The sequence below is a fragment of the Coffea arabica genome, chromosome 1c, assembly GCF_036785885.1.
Source record: "Coffea arabica cultivar ET-39 chromosome 1c, Coffea Arabica ET-39 HiFi, whole genome shotgun sequence".
Lineage (NCBI taxonomy): Eukaryota > Viridiplantae > Streptophyta > Magnoliopsida > Gentianales > Rubiaceae > Coffea > Coffea arabica.
The window spans coordinates 10,054,780-10,077,960 of NC_092310.1; the positions used below are offsets into that span (position 1 = coordinate 10,054,780).

Consider the following 23,181-nt stretch of genomic DNA (forward strand, 5'->3'; position numbering starts at 1 on the left):
ATTTCTTGGTAGATTGTAGATTTGGAAGCTAGGGTTTAAGGATGGAAATTGTAAATCGGTGTGAAAAGGGGAAATTTGGAGAAGGAAAGCGACGAAGGTAAGAGAGAATAAAATGGTGGGTTTTGTTTCATTGGTTTAGACTGATATTTTACTTTTTGTTGATGGCCACATGATACATACATGGCCTTCTCCATCCAAATTGAGCAATTTACTGTTTTTGGACTAAATGTGGCCAGAAATTGTTAATTCGTGTACTAAATGTATTCTGTCGAAAAGTTGGGTCTCTAGTTAAAAGTGTAGGGATGAAAAGTGGATTTATTGGAATGTCATCATTTGACCAAGGAATGTCAGTTAGTAAAATACAAAAAACATTGGACCAACAAAATCCTCAAAATTTGTTTTTTAATTCACTTTCTTGTTTAAAAAATAAAAAAATTTTAGCCACCATTATTCTCTTCTTCATCACAAATTGAACAAAAAGATCGAAAGGAAATGAAGTTGTGGAGAAGAAATAACCCAATTGTAGCCAATTGGACAAATTTTTCAAACAATTCCATTGCAACCAATTGAAGAAAAATATTAAACTGAAAGAAATAATTGTTTAGATTGTCATTTATTTGCAAAACTTTGTTTTATTGCATCATATACATGTTTTTCAAGTTGTCTATCTATCATCTAATCTATTTTTTTTTATCTCACATATATCATATCACAAATTAAAAAAATAGTTTCTTATTCGAACACACTCATTATTATTTATATAATTTAATCAATGACTGAATTAAGTATAAATAATACAATTATTAACAGGAAATGCTAGTCATGTGATGATATTCCATTCAAATTGGTTAACAATCATTCAATTGTCCTTAATTGGTCAAATTTATGAAACTGTGAGGATGAAATGCGTTTGTATGAAACTTTAGGGATGAAATTGATCACAATTATAAAAATACGAGGATGAAATGGATTTTGATTAAAATTTTAGGGCTGAAATTGTCCAGCACCCCAAACATTGGGGATGAAAAATGCATTTTCCCTACTTGATAAGGACTTAGATATAAAGAATTATTAAAACAGTCACTACTTAACGGTCATTTGGCATAGAGTTCTTGAAAACTGAAATGGCTTGTAGTAAAAGAAATTGGATTCTTGACAAGTAATTATTTACATTAGAAAAATTTGTGTTAACTTCTTGCACATAAGCTTCTCAATTGTCTTTTCCATTTGGACTTTCGTGCTTGTGCATCGGTTTTGCATGTGCCATTAAATGAAAGCTACGTAAAAACAAGCCCTGGAATTTCTTGGGATCTCCTTCCCTGTATAAACCTTATGCTCGAGTAGCTATTTGCAAACGTAAAACAAGCCATGGAATTCCTAGGGCATATCCTTCTTGTACTTCTAGTCATTTTCCATGTGCATGGGGCAAATGCCTTTGCCCATGGAGTGTCCGCAAGGGCTCGTGGCTTGCACAAAATTGACCGTGGTGATGCCCCATTATCGCCAAGCTTTGGTATAGATGTACTCAACCGGAGCAGTTTCCCCAAAGGGTTCGTCTTTGGGGTTGCAACTTCTGCTTATCAGGTTTGCAATCTATTTATTTAGCATTGTTTTCTTAATTTTTTTCATCAAGGATGGAATTTAAGAAACAGAAAAGTGGTAAGCGATTTAAATCCAAAATCACTAATTCTTAGGATTTCAAACTTCACCACTACATTAAGGCTTTCACAGATATTTAGTAGTTGATTTCATGATGCCAGCCATGTTTCTCATTTTTGGATATCCTAAAATATTTGTGATGCTTTGACCAGTGCAGTTAAAATTTTTTATTTTTTGTGTTCATTTAATGTATTTTATTTATTGCACCTTGATCCTTTTCTGTAGTTGGAATTCTGAATTTGGAAGTAAAAGAGTAGATGATTAGACGACTATGAGTATCCCTCCGTTGTCGCTAAGAAGTTTAGAACGGAACTACGGATTATTATCTTGTTGGAGCACACACAGGAATGGAATGACTGACTTTCTTCATTTCATATAGGTTGAAGGTGCTTGGAACATTGACGGAAAAGGTCCTAGCAATTGGGATATTTTCACGCACAAATTTCCAGGTCTACATTTTCTCTAACCAGTAAACCTTTCTCTTCTATGTTTAAGGTTTGAGGCATTTAAGAAAAAAAAAAAAAAAAGGGTTTGAGGCATTTGAATGTTCCCGGTCATTTTGTTGTTCATATATGTTTTCTACAAAATTATGGTCAACAATCCTTTTGATTGACACCAAATTTTTTCTGTTCATATGGACTCCTCTTCTCATAGTGTTTGAAGCTTTGCTTTCTACATGAGTTGGAATCGGATAGGATGTTAAATTAAATTACTATAGAAATTAAGTGCTATATGAGGCTAATTAAGTGGTATTTTGCATTTTGTACATAATCGAAAATTTTTTTCAGTGACTTACATTCCAAGGTTAATCAACTTTTGTCTATATCTTCTTGCAAGTAAAACTGTACATTTCTCTGTTTTAAGTTGTAATTAGTACTTTTGTTTGTCGTATTAAATACTATTTAATAATAGTATTGGTCTATGCGGTGAGATTTCTTATGCTTTTGTGAATATTTTTTTATACCATTTCCAATTTATTTAACATCATAATCAAGTGTTTTTCAATGCAATATGTCTAAAGTACTGATAATCTAGTCTGACCAACGTCACTCTGAAAGTACCAGGTAAAATTGCAAATGGCAGTAATGGTGATGTGGCAACAGACTCCTACCATCGATATAAAGTAATGCAAGTCAAATCTTTTTTTTTTTTTTTTTTTGTTAAAGAAAAATTAAACAGTAGTAATACAGATATGATACAGGCAGAATAAGCTAAAAAAAACCAGCAAGAATAATCGATTATTACTGTTTATCATTACTTTTTTTTTTTTTTGGCAAAAGTTCATTTCTACAATTTTATCTTTATGATCATATGACAGGATGATATCAAGCTCTTAAAGGAAATGAATGGAGATTCTTATCGCTTCTCAATTGCATGGAGTAGAGTAATTCCTGGTAAGGCATCAGTGAATAAATCTTAATTACGCTATAATTTTGGCCCACTAATTATCCAAGAAATGAAGCTCAAGTTGAATTTGATGACATACTATTACTAAACTTTACAATGATTTAATTTGCAGATGGCAAGACTAGCAAAGGAATAAATGAGAAAGGGATTCAGTATTACAATAAGCTCATAGACGAACTTCTGGCTAATGGTATATAACATTAAAAAACGCAAGGCTTCTCTTTCCATATGATCTTCTTAACGGTCTATGCATTCATCTTATCAAAGTTCCATTTGTACAGGCTTAACACCAACTGTGACAATTTTCCACTGGGACGTTCCCCAGGCTTTAGAAGAAGAGTACGGCGGTTTTTTGAGTCCTAAGATTGTGTGAGTCTTGATCCCTCTTCATATAATATTGCTATATTAATCTGTTTGGATTTCCCCCTTTTTAAAAGACAAGCTTTTCAAATACAATATTATAATAATACACAAATAAAACAATTCAAAAAAATCTCAAAAAAAGGTTACGTTTGGATTAGCCGTTTTTGGAGCTATTTTTGAAATATTTTACTGTAGTAATGTAAGTAAAAATTTTTTATTGTAGATGAGATTGTTTTTTGAGGCTATTTTTGGTGTTTTTGAGGTTTTTTTTTGTGTTTTTGAAATTTTTGAAATTGTTTTTTTTTTGTATTTTATATAATTATTTTTATTTGTGTATTACTATACTATTATACATGAAAAACTTGTTTTCATAGATATTGTTACAGTAAAGTTTTTCAAAAATACACCAAAAAACAACTAATCCAAACTCAGTTAAGAAGCAATAACAAATCAACGCATATAACACATCAACAAAACACAGTTTAGCAGAAAAGCAAGAAATAAATGATTCAACAAACAAATACAATGTATGTTGATTTCGTAGTACCATAGTAAACATAATTACCGCTCCTCACATTTCAATAATTATACTTACACCCTAAAGAAGGGTTTGTATAATTTCAGGGGAGAATTGCAATTTTGTTACTCAAATTCTGAGCACTGCACCAAATTGTTTCCCAAAATTTTATCATATTTTTTTATGCAAAAAAATTTCTACAAAAAAAAAAAAAAAAAGGAGCATGAATTTTCCTTCGTAACTTCTTACTGTATACAAGATTAGCTGTGAATTTTCCTAAATTTACTACAGTCGTCTCACATGGTAATTTAAAAAAAAAAAGTCCTTTATATCTTCCGCTTGATTTCTTATTCGTCCAAGAACTAGGAGACAAGAGATAATAACATACCTGAAATAGAGCTTTCAACACTTTTAATGACTTTTTTTTTTATTTGAGCAAAAGAGATCAAACTTATTGATAGAGCATTTAAGTTTGTGCAACTCAAGCAAAGAAGCCTGAATAGATGCAAGAGTATCCTTCCCTAGCTAACAACAAGAGGCTACACTATACAGAACATGAGCTAAACACTATCGAAACATTCATGGGAGACCCTTCCCCTTCCATCACCAAGTCCCAATTAGTCTTGGTTCTAGCCACACTTCTCCAAGTCCCAACCACTCCTTGAACCTCAGTAATGATATTAGATACAATTTGTACAGCAGACAAAGACCGACGCCAAAAGATAGCAGAATTTCTTGCCCTCCATGCATGATACACTCTGCATGCAGGAGCTTAACTTTTGAGTTGATCACCGAAGGATATAGACTTCCAGTGTTGACATATCCATTCAAGCTCAACAACCCTGGGGTAAGTACCCGTATATACCGCGCATAAGGCCTGTATCTTGTGCCAAATTGCAACAGCTACGGTACACTAAGAGAATAGATGATCAATGGTTTCATCTGTACATCTACATAGCACACATTCTGGACTACCTGAACAATACCCCCATTTCCTCACTCTTTCTTTAGTATTTAGCCTTCTTCTGCAAGCTAACCATAGAACAAATGCAAATACGTAACCCTTGCTCCATACCACCTTGTACTAGTTTACCTTTTGTCTAATAGGTCTGAGTATTTTCAATGCTAACATGACAGTGAAAATACCAGATGAGCTGGCTAACCAGGCAGTTTGATCCTCATCAGCAATAAAGAGGACGATTCAAGAGTCATCAGAGCGAGTCGTCACGGATATAGTAATATCTGCGATTCGGAGATCGGTATTGTACTGATCCTCTCCGTTCCAGTTATGACTCAGCCGATACGTATCGGTATCGAATGATATAGCGGGCCATGTTTGCATCTAGGATGGTACTCATAATTAGACTTGGAGATATTAGCAGTGAAAAGCATAGAAAATACCTCCATAACAAGAAGAAAAAGATAGGGAGAAATAGGATCTCCTTGTCTTAATCCTCTTTCACTATGAAAATATCCCGTTAAAACACCATTTAAGGTGATAAAAAATTAAGCCATGGCTACACATTTCTTTACCCATAGAATAAATGTTTCAAGGAACTGCATTAGCTTCATAGTGTGAAAAAGAAACTCCCAGCTTAATGTATCATATGTCTTCATTATGTCAATTTTCAAGATTGCTCTAGGCTTTGCTCCTTTTCTACTGTAACCCCTTACTAGTTCATGCATCACCAATATATTGTCCACAATCTGCCTCCCTTCAACAAAAGCACCCTGGTATTCAACAGTTAACAATTTTATGCTGACATTTTGCATCCTTTTTATACCAATCTTTATCAATTTTTCACCCTGGTATTCTTTTGATACCATTATCATTTTTGCATATTCAGCACTTAACAATTTTATTTTACTGATAAGATCGGTATCAAAAGGTTGCTCTCACCTCAATAGTTGTATTTGTGAAAAAATGATCCTTTGTCTGCATCACTCTGGAAGATATTTGACTATAGCTGCTTTATTTCTCCTCTATACCATAGTCAACATGAACTGAGTATTCCTATGTACAACAGAACAAGAGATGGTCTGCTCACGTTTGGCTATCATAGTACAATTGACATTATGTTTCCAACAAAATAGAACTTTGCTAACACTAGTTTTAGTACCATTATGAATATACTGCCAACTAGGAAAACAAAAAGAGGCAATATGATTGATGTTACAAAGCCTCACTTTACTCTCTACAATACCAATGATGTCATAGTTTGTACTATTTACAATTTTTCTTAGTTCCAATTGCTTAATAGGTCATTCAATCCTGCAATATTCCAGAATAGTATTTGCATATTAAAGGGTAAATAGTTTGGTACTTCCCTTCTTCCGGGCTCCTTTTCTGAATTTCTCAACCTTTAATTCTGCATTTTGTTTGGTAGACTCCATCTCTACCCCTCAGCTAGGGGATTGTAGGTGTTCCTTGTCTGTAAAGGAGCATCAATATTCTGCCTGGCTTTTTGACCTTCTATTGCCTTTCTTCTGCTACTAGCCACTGCACTATGCTTCTGCATCATCCAATGTTTCTGGTCAAAATTCTCTCTAGTAAGCAACATCCTTTCCTGGTCTGGAGAGCTCTCCACAATATCAGCCACTTCATGATCTAATACATCATTGACAACTCCAACAACTACCTCATTTCCAGTATAACCCTGATCCCCAGCATTTTCCTGAGCCTTAGATTCAGAGATAGTACTCGTACAACCAGCATCCAATATTGCATTCTGCTTTCCTTCCTCAAACACAGGCGATTTTGTTTCCTTGCCATCCGCATTCCATTTTGTTGGCTTCATTTTAGGCATCCATTTTGCGGTAAGTTTAAGATTCAGGGGTAATGAAGTATGATGATGCCCAAATTTCTTACACTTATCACAGTTCACTGGAACCCATTCATAAACAAATTCCTGATAATCCATTCGTCCAAATTCATTTATGTAAGGTATCCTAGATGGTCTTCCAGTATCAACTCTGAATTCAATACAAATTCTAGCATATGAAACTCTACTTTGAGTGGCAGTTTGTTTATCAGTGTATAACAGCTTCCAAGGTAACTGGCAAATTTACAAAGCCCAGCTTCAGTATAGTAATGACGTTTCAAATGTGGGAGACGAACCCAGACTGGAATTACCTCCAAATCCTCGCTTTTTTATATCCAAGTTTAGAGTCCATGGACGCAGGTATAGCATTTTGCTTGCCAATGACAAAGGTGAGCTTTCCAGATCACGTAATTTGCTCTCCTCATTCTCAAATTTGAAGATAAAGACTCCATTGCGCAATGAGATAATCTCTACCTGCCCTAATTCCTTCCATCGATAGTCCACAAATCTCTTCATCACAGAATAGGGAGGAGAGTACCCTAGGGTAAAACCCACTGCATGCTTCCCATTCTCTCATGGTTCAAAACTCAGTTGAGCTAGAGACGATTTAAACGAGTCATCACCGGAACGGAGCTCTATGTTTCGATATTAGAACGAAATGACTCCGAGATACATAGACTGCTGAGAACTCGGTTGAGAAATTTTTTACACAGATAGAAACGATCGAGTTATCTTGAGTCATCCCTTTACTAATTTTACAAATTTTCTTTTGTCAAATTTTTTTATTATTTTTGTTTACTATATTTTCTTTATATTATTCATAATTTTCAAAATATTAAATATTCAAAATTTGCATTTTATGCCTAACCGATATAAGAACAATTCACGCTGCAACCGCAATCGCGATCTCCTTTGAACTATTTCTCAGTAGCTACGTGAACAGGGCAATTAGGATTTGGCGGACGAAATTGCCAAGGCATTCCCCTGTGGACTCGCCCAGCAACTTGACCCCAAGATCTGGGTTGCACGCGAGGATCCTTATTAACAAAAATGATTGTCACTAAATTGACCAAGTACGACAGCAAGCTGTCCACTTCGACTCAAGTCTGCCCAACGAACTTGGGCCGCCATCCTCTGGTCGTTAGTAGCAGACGCCGAAGCCGTAGAAATTTTCAGGCGTTGAGAGCTACAGGGGCGGTTACAACGGGAACAAGAAAACCACAACAAAACTAAAGAAACAAGAGAAAAACAATCAAAGAAAAAAAAAAAGGAGAAGAACGCACAAAAACAGAACAGATTTGATCCAGTAACGGTGAAGAGAGCTTCGGCGCCCGACTCTAAGGGCCCAATTAGGATTGCAATAGCTTATTTAAAAGTACCTCCTTAATAAAGTTTTCAATAAAAGTACTTATTAAAAGTTTAAGTACTTTTAAATATATTATTTAGAGACATAGTTCAATAAGTACTTATTATATTAGATAATATGTAATTTCAAAATTTTTAAAAGTGTTTATCTCTTTATTTGGTTCATAATATAGGATAAAATAATTAAATTTGATGTTTTATTTTTTAAATCATAAAAGCTATTCTAAAAGCTTTTACTAAGAGTGTTTTTAACACCAAAAACTTTGTTCTTAACTTTATAGAATAATATTTAGAGTAAATTTTATATACATAATTAGTGTATACACTATTATAGTTGGATGGATGACAGATAAGTGAATTTTAAATTTTAAATTCAAAATTTGCACATGTCATATATCTAATGGTTGCATTGCATACATTAACAATGTATATAAGATCAATCCTAATATTCACTAAATATTTTAAAAGTACTTTTAGCACCTAAAAATATTTTTTAATTAAAAGCATCGCGACTCCAAACGAGACCTAAGTCATAAGAAAGATAAGTCCTAATGCATAGTGCACAAGCAAAAGCCTTAATTTGGAATGCCTTTAGTTTAACCATTATTATTCTTTATAAAATACGGCCACCAAATGAACTTTCCACAGGTAATAAATCAAATGGGAGTAATTCGTAGTGTAAAACTTGATATGCATCCGGTTCTACATTTGATGGTGCTATGTACTTTGCAGAAAAGATTATCGCGACTTTGCCAACTTATGCTTTGAGAGGTTTGGTGATCGAGTGAAACATTGGATCACATTTAATGAACCTTGGACCTTTAGTACAATTGGTTATGAAAGTGGTGCCTTTGCCCCTGGTCGATGTTCTGCTTGGAAGAACAATAATTGCACAGGTGGAAATTCAGGGACTGAACCCTACTTGGTGGCACACCACCAACTTTTGGCCCATGCTGATGTAGTCAAATTATACAAGACAAAGTATCAGGTTACTCATTATATATTTGATTTTAACTCATAAATAACTTAATAATCAATTTTGAGTTTTGAATTCCCTATTACTGATTAAAGTGTGAATTTGTTTTAGGCTCACCAAAAAGGAAAAATTGGGATTACACTGGTTAGTGACTGGTTTGTGCCATTTTCCAATTCAGCTCTTGATCAACGAGCAGCCATTCGCGCCCTTGATTTCATGTTTGGATGGTAAGTACGCCAAACTATTCTGCGAGAAGGTGATCATCAAATAATGTACAAAGCAGCCCCCGTAAGAATATTTTTGGGCTAGCACCTATTCAACAAAACATAATAATGTTTGTAAAGGATTTCATTCTGCTTCTTACGGATACATGAAAAAAGTTAGGACTAAAATTACTTCCTCCAAAGAACATTAATATTTTTATGCTATTCTGTATGCAATTTAGGTAGTGAGTAATAATGACAAAAATTTTCTAACGGGCTCACATCATTTTTTGGTGTGCTTATGATCGATGTGTCTTTAGAATACAAAATAAACACAACATATTGACACCTATTCAAAATTGGCATGTGTTTTAGGTTCATGAATCCTTTGGTCTATGGTGATTATCCCCCTTCAATGAGAATTCTTGTTGGCAATCGGCTTCCAAAATTCAGACCTCAGCAATCTAAGAAATTGATAGGATCATATGATTTTCTTGGCTTAAACTACTACACAGCTAATTATGCTGTCCATCTTGCATCTCCTCCAAATAAGGTGAACGTAAGCTATAGCACAGACGGGCAACTTAACGTAACAGGTAAGTTGAGTTCAACTTCCAAAAATGTACTATTACATTTAATCTACCTAATATGCCTATGCTTTTGGGTACTCTACTATTATCAATGGATTTTGAATAATATTACGGCGTATATTATTATTTCAGCGTCGCGCAATGGGCAACTTATCGGTGTACAGGTAACTATTTTTGTACCTTAGAACTATGTTTTGTCCAAATTTTGACCGTCTAATTTTTAACCAAAAGAAGATATTTGTGCAATCGATTCAAATAATTCTATACAAATTTCAAAATTGATTATGCAGGCTGGTTCAGATTGGCTTCATGTTTATCCAAAAGGGCTTTGGGATCTTCTTATCTATATAAAAAGAAAATATAAGAACCCAATCATTTATATTACAGAAAATGGTATTCTTCTACTCTTTTCCACTTCTTATTTTCTTTGCCTATATATATATATATATATATATATATATATATATATAAACTCACTATTAATCTCAATTTTTATCTCTTTCTTGAGGGGTTGATGAGAAAGACAATCAAACATTGACACTTAAGCAAGCTCTTAAAGACAACTTTAGAATTCAATATTATTATCGTCACCTTCAATTTCTTCGAAAAACAATCAGGTAAGTATCTTGAAATACGTCAATGAAGATCATAAACAAATTACTTGCTCCTGTAATTATATCTGATATTTTAATTAACCCTTTTTAACTCGGTTTTCGTTTTCCCATTTTTTCTTTTTTAATTTGCAGCAATGGCGTTAGAGTGAAGGGATACTATGGCTGGTCACTTATTGACAATTTTGAATGGTCTGATGCATATTCCGTCCGTTTTGGGATCAATTATGTAGACTACAAAACCTTGCAAAGATTTCGCAAACTTTCTTCTTATTGGTTTGAGAGGTTCCTCCGCAAGTAAAATGTCTACGCATGAATTTGTCACATAAGGCCGTGCCTAGCTCTATATCCGAGTGGGAAGAAGTGTAAAACAACATCAGCTGGAATTTGTTAGAATTTTCTCATTTTGATTCATTTACAGAATAAATGAAAATGGGCATGAATAGTAAGCAATCCCATTTTTTCTTTTTTCCTTTTCGATTCTATCAATCCTATTGAAAATGCAAATCATCATGCATGTCCAATTTCGGTTTCTCGTTTCTGATTATATTCTTAGAAATGAATATTTTCGAGTCCTTTTTTTTTGGCAAATTACACTTTATTTCTTGTGATTTAGTATTTTTGTACATAACCCCTCATAGTTTCACAAGCTATACATAACCTCCTTATAGTTTGGATTGAAGTATCAAAGTAACGGAATTTGCAATCCATAATAGAGTCATGTAAAATGTCAAAAATACCTTATGTAAAGTTGAAAATTATATATTAACCACAGGGGGGTTATGTATATATTTTGAAAATCATAAGGGAATTTTATGGTAAAACATAAAATCATATGAAGTTAGTGCGTCATGTATATTATATTTATATATTTTGGTCACTTCAACTATTTTAATTTTTAAACAAGGATAATTTCAACATTTTTAAAGGTTCCGTTACGAATGATTATTTCCGTCATTTTGACACTTTAATCCAAATCATGAGGGAGTTATGTATAGTTTTTGAAGCCATAAGGGAGTTATGTACAAAAATATTAAATTATAGGGGGTAAAATATAATTTGCCCTTGTCTTTTCATGAGAAATACATTTCTTGTGGCTTATGTTGTTGATGCTCCAATATGGGAACGTGATCTTACAAATCAAATATATTACCATGATTGACTATAAAAAAAGCTTCCGTACAAAATTCTCGAGATTTAAAGACATCAAATCCTGGATTAGGTTCATTTCCTGTGCTCCATCTTACACCAAATATATAGGTAATACTTATCCTTTTATTCAAGGGTATCCATTGTGGTTTGCTGCATTATCGCATAATTCTCCTATAGTTTAAAAACGTACATATAACTATATCATGGTTTAGGTTAAAGTTATCATTAGTTTTTTCATTAAAACTTACGGTCAATAGTAAAAAGTCAAATTCAAGCTAATAAATTGACATATTCACCTTTTCACTACTTTTTTTCTTTTTTTCCTTTTCTTTCTCTCTCACTCTCTCTCTCTCTCTCTCTTTTTTGGAAAGAGAAGAGATGATTTTGAAAACCTATAGTTTGACCTACAAAATCTTAATTTTCTCCAAATATAAAAGGAATAGAAGGGAAATAAAAAATAAATAAATAAGAAATAAAAAAGATGAAAGGGAAAACAAAACAAATAAATAAGAATAAAAATTCCAAATCTGTTTTTATTACAAATATCATTATAGGCTTTGAAACCAAATCATTACGGGTATTTTCTTATTCTTATGTATCAATTTTTATTTCAATTTCTTCTTTTTTATATTTGGAGGGAAAAAGAAGTATTGAAAGCGTAAATTTGTCAATTTGTTAGTTTAACTTTGACTTTTTACCATTAGCCATTAGTTTTGATGTAAAAACTAACAATGACACTTTAATCTAAATCATGAGAGAGTTATATTCAGGTTTTTAAACCTTAAGGGCGTTATGTGGCAAAACACTAAACTGCAGGGGGTAAGAGGTAATTTAACCATTATTTAAGTTCAATGGGTCTAAAGGTGATTCAAGCACTAATCAATCACAAGCAGATACAGCTGCAGAGTAGAACAAAAAAACCTGCGATCTAAAATCTACAACCTAACAAGTGACAAACAGAAGAAGAACCAGAACAATACCAATAACAAAGCCAAGTGGAGAGAAAATTTCAGCTGAAATTGGAAAAGAAATTAACAACAACTGACAAAAAGATGACCCGAATTATAGAAGAACTCAATTATAATTGACTTTCTTTAGTTATAAGTTATAACAAAAAAAAAGTGACCTCATGTAGCAGTAAATATGAAAAAGGTGATCGAATTGATTGCATCATCACTTGACTATGCCATCGCTCCACGCAGAAATTAATTTAGGCAAATTTATTCTTTGATCAAATGTCCTTTTTTTTTATGAATTGATCTATATTTTTCTGGTCAGGATTGGGAGCAATGACCAAGTCGAAGCAAACCTAATACTTCAAGCAGTTGATAATACTAACGTTTCAAGAAGCTGAAGTAATCTTGTAAGATCTAAAGAAATAAAGCTTGATTGGAATTTGAACTTAATTTAGCTTTTGTTTTCCTTTTATTAAAGGCACTGATATCCTCCTTCACTTGAAAATTAATACCGTCTCCAGAATATAAAAAAAAGTAGTATTTTGGGAGTTTCAACAAATGGCTTTACTTATATATTAGAGATAGTTTAATAAACCTCCCCTGAAATTCTGACAATTTCACTGAGATTCTTTGAGATTTCAAACATGACATTTACCTCCTTTGATTTGACCATTTTAGTAACCAAACAATTGTATATACAAGGAATAAATTTCAAGTTTTTCATACCCATATTTATTTTTTGGTAATCAATTATGGCAATAAATTTACCACTATGATAAGTTATTTTTTATGGTACTTTACTGTAATGGGGATGTAGATTGTTTCTAAGATGGAGAAGAAAGTGTCCCTATGATTTTTTAAAGTTTGTGAATTTTTTTGAGATGTGGAAGTACCAAAGTTTCATAGTGGTTTAAAGCCAGTTTGTGAAATTTTTGAGCTGTGGAAGTGCCATAGTTTGGTAGTGTTTTAAAGCTGTTTTCCTTTTGAGTTATTGTGGATTTTGACACAAAAAGAAATTCATAAAAAAAATTGTATCATATTCAAAATTATCAGAAAATATTTCCAATTTGCCATTTGGTCATAATAGAAGTTAGGGATAAAATTGATAGTTCTATGGTTTTGCTGACAAAATATAAAAGAAAGGATTAAGAAGGAAAAAAATAATTAGAAAACTCATTCTCTATAAAAGCATACCAATTAAAAGAATTTTATTACAATGTTAAGGCTCGCATCATCCATTTAAATAGACAAGAAAGGTAAGTGTAAAATTTTAAGAGTGTTCAATGAAATTGTGAGATACCTCAAAGGAGATTTCTGAAATTATCCCTTTAATTTAACACAAAAAAGTAGTTATAGTTGAACTGGAACAAAACTTAAGTGAAAAATTAAGATACTACAATGATGAGCTATAGTTGACAGAAATAAAAATGGCACTTGCTTATCCGACTCTGGCAATTTTTTTTTTTCTTTATAGACAGAACAAGTAATACACACAAGTAATCCGATCCTGGCAATTGAAAGTGCAATATTTATTGTGACGTTTCCTTTGAATCTGTGCACTGATCTGATATACCGGCACGTAAAGATTGCCTCAGATTACACAAAACTGGCTACGTGTGACTTCTCAACTTTTCATAAATATGAAATTAAATTCGAAAATATTACTTTCATTATCATATAAAAAACAGTTGCAGTTGAACATACTAGTTCATACTCTTGTTGAATTTTAAAAAAAGAAAAAAAAATACTAGAATGATGGGCTTGATTTGACAGAAATACAAATGGCACTTGTTTATTCCTTCCTGACAATTGAAAGTGCAATTTTTATTCTCACGCTTCCTTTGAATCCGTGCATTGATCTATCGGCAAGTGAAGATTGAATCTGATTATACAAATCTACGTGGGGATTTCTCAACCTCGAAGAAATGAGGTCATAGTTTAACTATTGTAAATTAAATTCCGAAATTTTACAGGACAATATTAGACAAATATCGGAAAGCATTAGAAGACACAACTTTTAGTTATGGGTTAAGATAATCAGCTACAAAAAGATGAAGAAAACTACTAATGAGTGCTTGTTTTGCATGTTTTTCTATGGTTTGTTATGCATATTTTAGTGTGTTTTTATTTAAATTCAAATCAAATAACTAGGTTTCTAGTTAGATTTTGCATTTTGAGGTTCAAGTGAGGAATATTGTGTTTCTATCAATTTAAGTGGTTTAAACTTCATATTTTTATAGGTTTTAATAATTCAATCATCAATTGGAATGAAATGAGAAAATATTTGAGTGATTTTTGATGATTTAAAGTGATTTTGAGTGAATATAAAGTGCAAAATGTTCAATAAGATGAAATGCAATCAAAATCAACAAAATATAAGATTGGCTGCCTTGACATGTTCTGGTATCTTAGTTATAAGTATTGGATTGAGATTATTCTTGAACCATTTTGAAGTTATGATGACAGACTACAATTCTTATAAGTTATCAAAATCCAGTTCTATTGTTTTCATAGCCTAATGTCTAAATTACACAAGAATTTTTCTATTTTGATGATTTGAAACAGTTTTTTGAGCAATGGGGAGTATTTTGATTATAACTCATCACCCAACCTACAAATGATTTGATTCTTGATCTATTGGAAAGAATGAGCTACAACTTTTCCGTTTTAAATGAGAGCTAATTTGAAGTCCTTTTGATGGACCCAAATAGATAAATACACATAATCCATAGGAACTGATAACAGCTAAATTTGTGATCTTTTTTAATGTGTTTCATATCAGTTTTGAGTCCATTTGTAAGATTAATTTGTATAAATTATCTATTTTATGTCATTAATTTGCATCTTAAGTGATTAATGAATTATTATGATTTTATCATTTTACTTGTAAAATTTCTTTGGTTTTGTAGGTAAAATGATTAAGCTTAATTAGATGTCAAATGAGCGAGGATGAGAAGCTTGAGGAGTCACAACAATAGCTAAAAGAAATGGTGCAGGGAAAGGATGAAACTTGAAGAAGAAAAGAAAAAAAAATGGGGAGAAACCTTGGATGAAACTGCCCATGGTTTGTGGCCAGTGAAGCTGTTTCGCACTGTTCTGTACAATCCTTGGAAGAATCCCTCCAGGGATTCGTCCGAGGGATTTATGGTGGTTGTAACATGCCAACTTGCATGGCTTCTCTTTCTTTTTTCTTTTTTTTTTTTTATCTTGGACAAGACACAAAAAGATATTTTGTACCAACTTTTGGAGGACCCAGAAGCTATTTTTGTTGACTCTTAACAAGAAAGAAACACATTATTGAAGAGAGAATTAGTTCTTGACAAGAAAGGGAACTTTTTCTCCTCTTTTCTCTTTAGCTTAGTTTAGTTATAATTTTAGATCTAGTTTTCATTTTTCTCTTTAAGCACTTGAAGAACTCTTGACGTTCAATATATTTTTGATGGCAATGAAGATAACGAAACTTGAAGATCTTATTTCTTTACTTGAATAACCATTTCTTTCTCTTTACTCTCTTTGTTGTGTCATTAATGCTTAGTTACATTGAATACCTGAGTTTTGTTGTTAAATCTACAATATCTAGCTAAATTTTCTTGTTCTAGGTGACGTGCGCGGCACATAACATTTAGCTCATCCACAATCAAGTTTTACTTATAAATTTCTAAATACCCCACACGCGATTTATCGCAAGTATACAAATCGTGAGCGAGTATAGGGTATTAAGAGTTGATCCCATAGAGAAGATTGCAATTACCGGTATTTTTCGAACTCATTTATTATCTAGACTACCATAAATATAAAATTAATGAAAATAACACTAAAAAGCTCCTAGAGATATGGAATTCCTTACTACTCTTACAAGTGAAGTTACCGGTTAAGTGAATGCTATTATCTTGGCTAATTATGACGTAATTTCCTAATGTGAAACCTACTCTCGTAGTGAATTAACTATACTTGTAACTAAATCATATCTACTCTCGTGGTTATGAATTAATTATAAGTTCATTTCTTCTATGAAATTACATGAAACAAGTCACTAAAACCACATAGGTGCACCTCTACTCTCGTGAGTGTACTCCTTAGGTTTATTACTTCTTTGAACTAGTGTTAAATTTCAATTCTCATTGCATACTCAACACCTTTAGATAATCACAACTAATGGCCGGTTAATCATGATTAGAAAAGCAAAAGTGATAAATAACTTGCTCAAAATAATGTCACCAAATAACCAAGTAAACATCATAAACAAGATATAGAAAGTTCATCCATACTCTAGGCATAAACTTTAGAAACACATATTGAAACTCAAATCCAAAACTTGCATTAACAAAACTTAGAGTTCAATACAAAGATAAAGATGTGGAAAGAAGAAAACCCTTGTCACTAGAGTTTCTTGAGCCTCTCCTTCTTCATCTCCCTTGGCCTCCTTGTTGAGCCAATACAAGAATGAATAACACTCAAAACTACCTAAACTAATGAACTAAGAAAAACTAGTGAAAGCTACATTTCTTGTAAGTTTCTCTAGCCTTCCTAAGTTATTTTGAATCTTACAAGTCCATGGCTATATATAGATGAATGTAGTCAGGAAATGAGGCTTGAAACATCCCTTTTTACAGCTGCTAATTGGTTGTCATACGTTCATCCATAACTGTGAATTATTGAAGGAGAAAACAGGTTGTACCAGTGGAGAGCAGCTATTTCTGACCAGAATCTGGCTACTTCAACTGCTATTTTCTCTATGATGGTGGCTGAATTAGCTCTTGTGCAAAACATAGAAATTGTATTCCTTTGACATAGCTGTCCAATGCTTCAAGAATCATCCAAATCAGAGCTTTGTAGACTGAGATATGACCAAAATACCAAAGCCTGGTCAGAACTCTATTTTCAACTTTGGACAGCAGTGTTGAACTTTGGTATTTTGACCTTTTGACTGAGAAAACGGCTAAAGTGGACTCTGATGTCTTCATACCAAATTTAGATGCTTCTCTTAGCTTCAAATTGGTTTAAGAATCATCCCAATCCAATGTTTGTAGCTCAAGATATAGCCAAAATACCAACCGTTGCCAAGGCTGACTTTTTGTTGCATTCTTTTGACCTTAATTGCATTTATTCTTTCACACTTCATATTCTATTTTTATCACTTTAATCCATCATCAATCATCCAAATATCTCCTTAATGTACTCCATTTGATGATTGAATCATTAAACCTACAAAATATGAAGTTTTTACCGTAAAAATCCATAAAAATGTAATTTTTACCACTTAAACCATAAAATGTATATTTTCACTAGAAACTTAGTTTATTAGCTATAAAATTAAATAAAACACACCAAAACTATTTAATAAAACACACTAAAAATAGGTAAAATATATTCTTATCACTAGGGATATATGAAGCTATTTGTGCCTTGATTATGGTTGCATAAAGTTGATTATTGCTATATCTTGTACTTGCTAGTTCACTTATTTTTGTTTTAACACTTGTGAATGCTTAATTACCATTTACAAGCCATGATAGTTGTTGTTAAACTATGAGAATAGTTGACAATGATGGAATGGAATAGGTGAAACCTAAGGAATAGGCACACAAAAGTAGTGGTATACTTAGGTGGATATTTTTGGCATTTCCAGATCTAGATTAAATCTTCACTTTAGATTTCACCATGAGAGAAGGGAAACTATAGTGTTAGGTAAGTTCAGTTCATTGGCAAGAGCGAGTTCCGATGACTTGAGTGAAATGCATCCTTAGCAAGATAAGAGCATAAGTGATAATTGGCTATTTCATCTGTAGATAGGTACATTTAGCAGATTCTATACCCTAGAACATTTGTCTTTAGTTGACTTTCTTCAAGTTGTTAATCTACCTTGCATTATTTTAGCTTTTTGGTGGTTTCATTTAGTTAAAATTCTTGAGTGGTTTAGATAATAGAGTGAGCAAAAAACCTTAGTAGTTGAGAGTGATTCTCGTGGGATTCAACCCTATTTCCTTTGCACTACAATAAATTACTCGTACACTTGCAGTTAACGAGAGAATTAGATTTAAAATTAGAGCGCAGGTATAAAACTCGTTAAGTTTTTTGGCGCCGTTGTCGGGGATCATAGCAATATTAAGGTTAAGTAAACTTTATTAGTCTAAACATTGTGTACATTGTGAATATATTGAGACTTAATAGTTAGAGTAGTTTAAAGTAATTTAGGGGTTGCTTGTTTCATATATTGGAATCGAAAATGGAAATGGAATCATGGACTCTGGTTTTGGAATTAAACTTTTTATTCCAATATCTAGCTTGGTTCACACATTGGAATTAGTATCATTCCAATTCCTGATGCTTGGTTTGATGAGTGTTTCGGAATTAAATGCAATTAAATTCCAAATTTACCCCTGATATAACAATTTTTATAAAATAAAAGAATTACACATACGACAAATTAACATCTCCATAATTGTAACTACAATAGTTATTAACTTTTTGATAAAACATAAGAAAATCACGAATTTTAAAAAAATTAATACCAAAAAATAAATGTAGTGGCTGCATTAACATGGAGTAAATTCCCAAAAAGAGAGTTTTTAAACTAACTTCCCAAAGGATGGCGATTTGTTTAGATATGTTATTTTGATAAAAATGCAACCTTTAAATACGTTATTTTAATTTTCATAAATTTATTTAAATATGAAAAATTGGTTAAATAGCACATAACATACCAGCTCTTTATGGAAAATTGGCAGGTTTTATAGTATGTTTTGTACCAACTCTTTATGGGAAACATACCAACTCTTTATAGGAAAAATTGGTTAAATAGCGGCCAAAGGAAAACTAGTATGTTTTATATTTATAAATTAAATATGTGAAAGTAAAAAAAAAAAAAAAGAAATAGCGCATAAGATACCAGTTCTTTATGGGAAACTAGCAGTTTTTGTAGTATGTTTTGTGCCAACTCTTTATGGGAAATACACCAGTTCTTTATAGGAAAAACTGGTTAAATAGCGGCCAAAGGAATACTAGTGTATTTTGTATTTAACATAAATTAAATATGTGAAAGTTAAAAAAAAAAAAAAGAAATAGCTCATAAGATACCAGCTCTCTATGGGAAACTTGCAAGTTTTGTATTTAATGGCCATAACTATGAAACTGAAAGGTATTCAGGCAAACAATTTTACAAATATGTACAAGGCAACCAGAAGCCCACCCAAACTATACCAGTATTCACGGATCAAATAACCAAAATATCAAGAATCGATTGACCCTTTGTTTCTGAGCTTCCATTGAATGCGTAATTCAAAAAAACACAGTAAGTAACATGAGTGGAATAAAAGTGAGAAGGTGATTGGTCCAGAGGATAGCATTTTGGTCCAGTTAGTGTTATTGTGTCAGATTCCCTTCTTTTCTTTTTTATTTTTAGCTAGCTAGTGAGTAGTCTGAAAAAACAAAGAAGAAAGAAGAGAAGAGCTTGCATACGGAGAAGAAAATTACAGAGGCAACGGAGAAGAAATTTTGGATAAGAGATGAAGAAGAAGAGAGAGGAAATCTGATGAAGAAGAAGACCAGAAGGTGCTGCGTGTGATGGAGAGAAAGAGAGGGTAGACCCGTCATAAATATTGTCTGAGGGAATCAGTTGAGGGTTTTGTCCAAAACCTCCCAATTTGCTCGAGAATGAAGGAAGTCCGATTTTTTAGAAATGATTCCAAAGATTGCATTCCAATAGGCTTAAGTCAAGCAACAAATAAGGGATTTATTCCATTCTGTAATTCCCAAACCCTTTAACCAAGCAGCCCCTTAGTGTTAATTGTTTGGTTTTAGTTTCAGTAAATCTTTTGATTGTGGTTTCTTGTGGTATACAGAGAGTTCTAAGAGTCACTGTTCCATTGGATCCCGAAATTGAAAGGACTCTAAAGAGACAAAGAAGGCAAGTACTATAAGAAGCTATAAAGACTCAAGGTGAAGGAAAAATAACAATTGAATTTCCACAAATTGAACATATGGCAGAGGAGGTGAATACAAGAGTATTACGAGACTTCGCTTTACTAGGAGGTGATGGTTTGCAAACAAGTATAGTAAGACTTACGGCAAATGCTAATGATTTTGAGATTAAACTGATAAGTGAATATTTAACATACATTTTGTACAAGTTTGGCATGAACTTTTGGTATGTTTTGAGAAGATTAAAACCATATTTGAACTCTTTTGGTGATAATTGCTTAAATATTGTTTAAGTGTTCAAAACTTGATAAATGAGTGGATTAACACGTTAATTTTGTGAAATTATGAAGGATTTTGATATATGAAATTCATGCACGAGATGAAGAAAATGTAAAGATTATCTAGAGGATAAAGTACAAGGATACCAGGAGCAAAATGAAGAAAAAGGAAAGAAGTAAAAAACTGGAAATTAACCAGCGGATCTCGGATCCGTGTGAACAAATGGCAATCCGAGCCCTCATCTGTACTTCTGGAGTAGAGCATTCGAGATCATACTATCCGAACTCGGATCTATATGGAAAAGGTCTCGGATCAGTAATGATCCGAGCTCGGATCCTTTTTTACCCCTCAGATCTGAGGTTCGGATTTGCCTCCCTCTTCTGCAAGTGGCACAGCCGTTTTTCTCACTTTTCACACAACTTTCCAGCTATCTTGAGTGAGAGAATTTGGTAGCACATGCTTCTGCAACAAAAGGGAAGACAAAATGAGTTATTGACAAGTCAAAACAACATTTCTTTTGACTTTCTTTACAAAATCTGAGTTGTTGGAATCATGAAGGAGAAAAAAGTGCCTTTCTACCACCTTTTAATGAGAGAAGCAAGGAGAAACCAAAGAGGACCATACATAACTAGTTTTTCCTCTTGTAACAAGTTTCTCTCTAGATAGAAATTCTTGAAAGAGCACTTGGAGACTTCATCTTGTAATCATCCTTCAGTGCAAGACATAGCAGAAATTGGAGGGCTTTACCATTAACTTGGCTAAACTTTTCTTAACCTTCTTGTACTTGTAACTTGAGATGTTTTTCATTAATGAAGTTATGAGTTTGCATTGTTATATCATCCATGAGTAGTTAATTTTCTTTATCTAGGGAATATATGAAATTTATGGCTAAATGATATGAATGGAATGTGTGTTACACTTGTTGTATCTTGTATTAACTTGTCTATTTGTGCAATTATAATTACTTGTTGTTGTTTGATCATCAATTGCATGTTTATAGTTGTTATTAGTCAATGAGAATTGGTAGTAACAATAAAAAAACATGAGTAGAGCTTGAGTTGTATGTTCATGAAAATAGAGGTACACTTAAGTGGATTATCTAGCATTTCATGAAGGAAAACAGAGCAGAACTAGTATTTCACCATAAAAATAGGGAAAACTGGACTGCTCTAGGCCATTTTACCATGAGAATGAGATTTGGTAATATTGGAAATGAATCCCTAGTTTAACAAGAATAATAACAAAAGGTAAATCTATTCATTTGTATTCTTTATGCCATAAGTGGAATCTATATCCCTAGATTTAAGTTTTTAGTGAAAAATCTCCATTTGTATCTTTCAATTTGTTCACTCAGAATTGTAGAAAGTAGCAATATTATTTCTCTGCTCAAATTTAATATAAGTCTAAATAATAGAGAAAATAAGGACCTAGTACTTGTAGAGATTGCTCCTTGTGGGATCGACCTGATATTTGGCCAAAACTACTAAGTGACCTGTATACTTGCAGTTCAAAGGGTAAAATTTGGAAATAAACTTGCATTGATATAAAAATCCCGGCATAAACCATCTCTTATACAATTGGTGCAACAATCTCAATATGGAGGTAATGCTACTGAAGACCCAAATTCCCATTTGTTTATATTTCTAGAAATATGTGATACAATTAAATTGAATGGTGTTAGTAATGATGCAATTCGACTTAGATTGTTTTCATTCTCATTAAGAGACAAGATCAAGGTTTGGTTACAATCACATTTTCCTAATACATTCACCACTAGACCCGATTTATCAAAAGCTTTTCTAAATAAGTTCTTCTACCTGGCAAGACTGTTAAACTTCACATGGATATAACTAGTTTTTGTCAACAGCAAGGCGAGACATTGTATGAGATTTGGGAGTGCTATCAGGAGTTATAACGAAGATGCCCTTACCATGGTTTACCCAATTGGCTCATAGTCCAATCATTCTCTAATAGACTCATCTATCCGATGAAGACACATGTAGATGCAGCAGCTGGTGGAGTTTTGATGGGTAAGTTGGCCGAGAAAGCTCAACAAATAATAGAGGAAATGGCCGCAAATAATTATCAATGGGTCAATGAACGAGGTAACACGAGGAGACTCGCAGGTATGTTTGAAATTGATAGTTTGACTTCCTTGAATGTTAAGATGGATAATGTGGTCAAAATACTTAACAGGCAAGTTGGTTCAAGTTCGGTTTCTAATTTGAACACAGTTGTTGCTTATTGTACTTTATGTGGAGGTAATCATGATGAATCTACTTGTGATGGTATTGAACAAGTACAATACCTCAACAATTACAATCGCCAATCCCAAAACAACCCATATTCTAGTACCTACAA

The 23,181-nt window shown here is 32.8% G+C and overlaps 1 protein-coding gene and 1 non-coding gene across 2 annotated transcripts; one reads left to right on the forward strand and one right to left on the reverse strand.

Annotated features, from left to right (window-relative positions):
• Window positions 1–1,368: 1,368 nt before the first annotated feature.
• On the forward strand, window positions 1,369–10,982 carry LOC113737927 (beta-glucosidase 12-like). The gene is made up of 13 exons (XM_027265067.2): window positions 1,369–1,584; window positions 2,039–2,108; window positions 2,724–2,782; window positions 2,978–3,053; window positions 3,179–3,256; window positions 3,348–3,435; window positions 8,866–9,121; window positions 9,221–9,336; window positions 9,688–9,908; window positions 10,035–10,066; window positions 10,193–10,295; window positions 10,411–10,519; window positions 10,649–10,982. Exons 1-13 carry the CDS (start codon window positions 1,369–1,371, stop codon window positions 10,812–10,814), a joined length of 1,590 nt encoding a protein of 529 aa, XP_027120868.1. The 3' UTR covers window positions 10,815–10,982.
• Window positions 10,983–22,651: 11,669 nt separating this feature from the next.
• On the reverse strand, window positions 22,652–22,758 carry LOC113743884 (small nucleolar RNA R71). The gene has a single exon (XR_003461227.1). It is a non-coding gene; the product is annotated as a small nucleolar RNA R71 (small nucleolar RNA).
• Window positions 22,759–23,181: the final 423 nt, after the last annotated feature.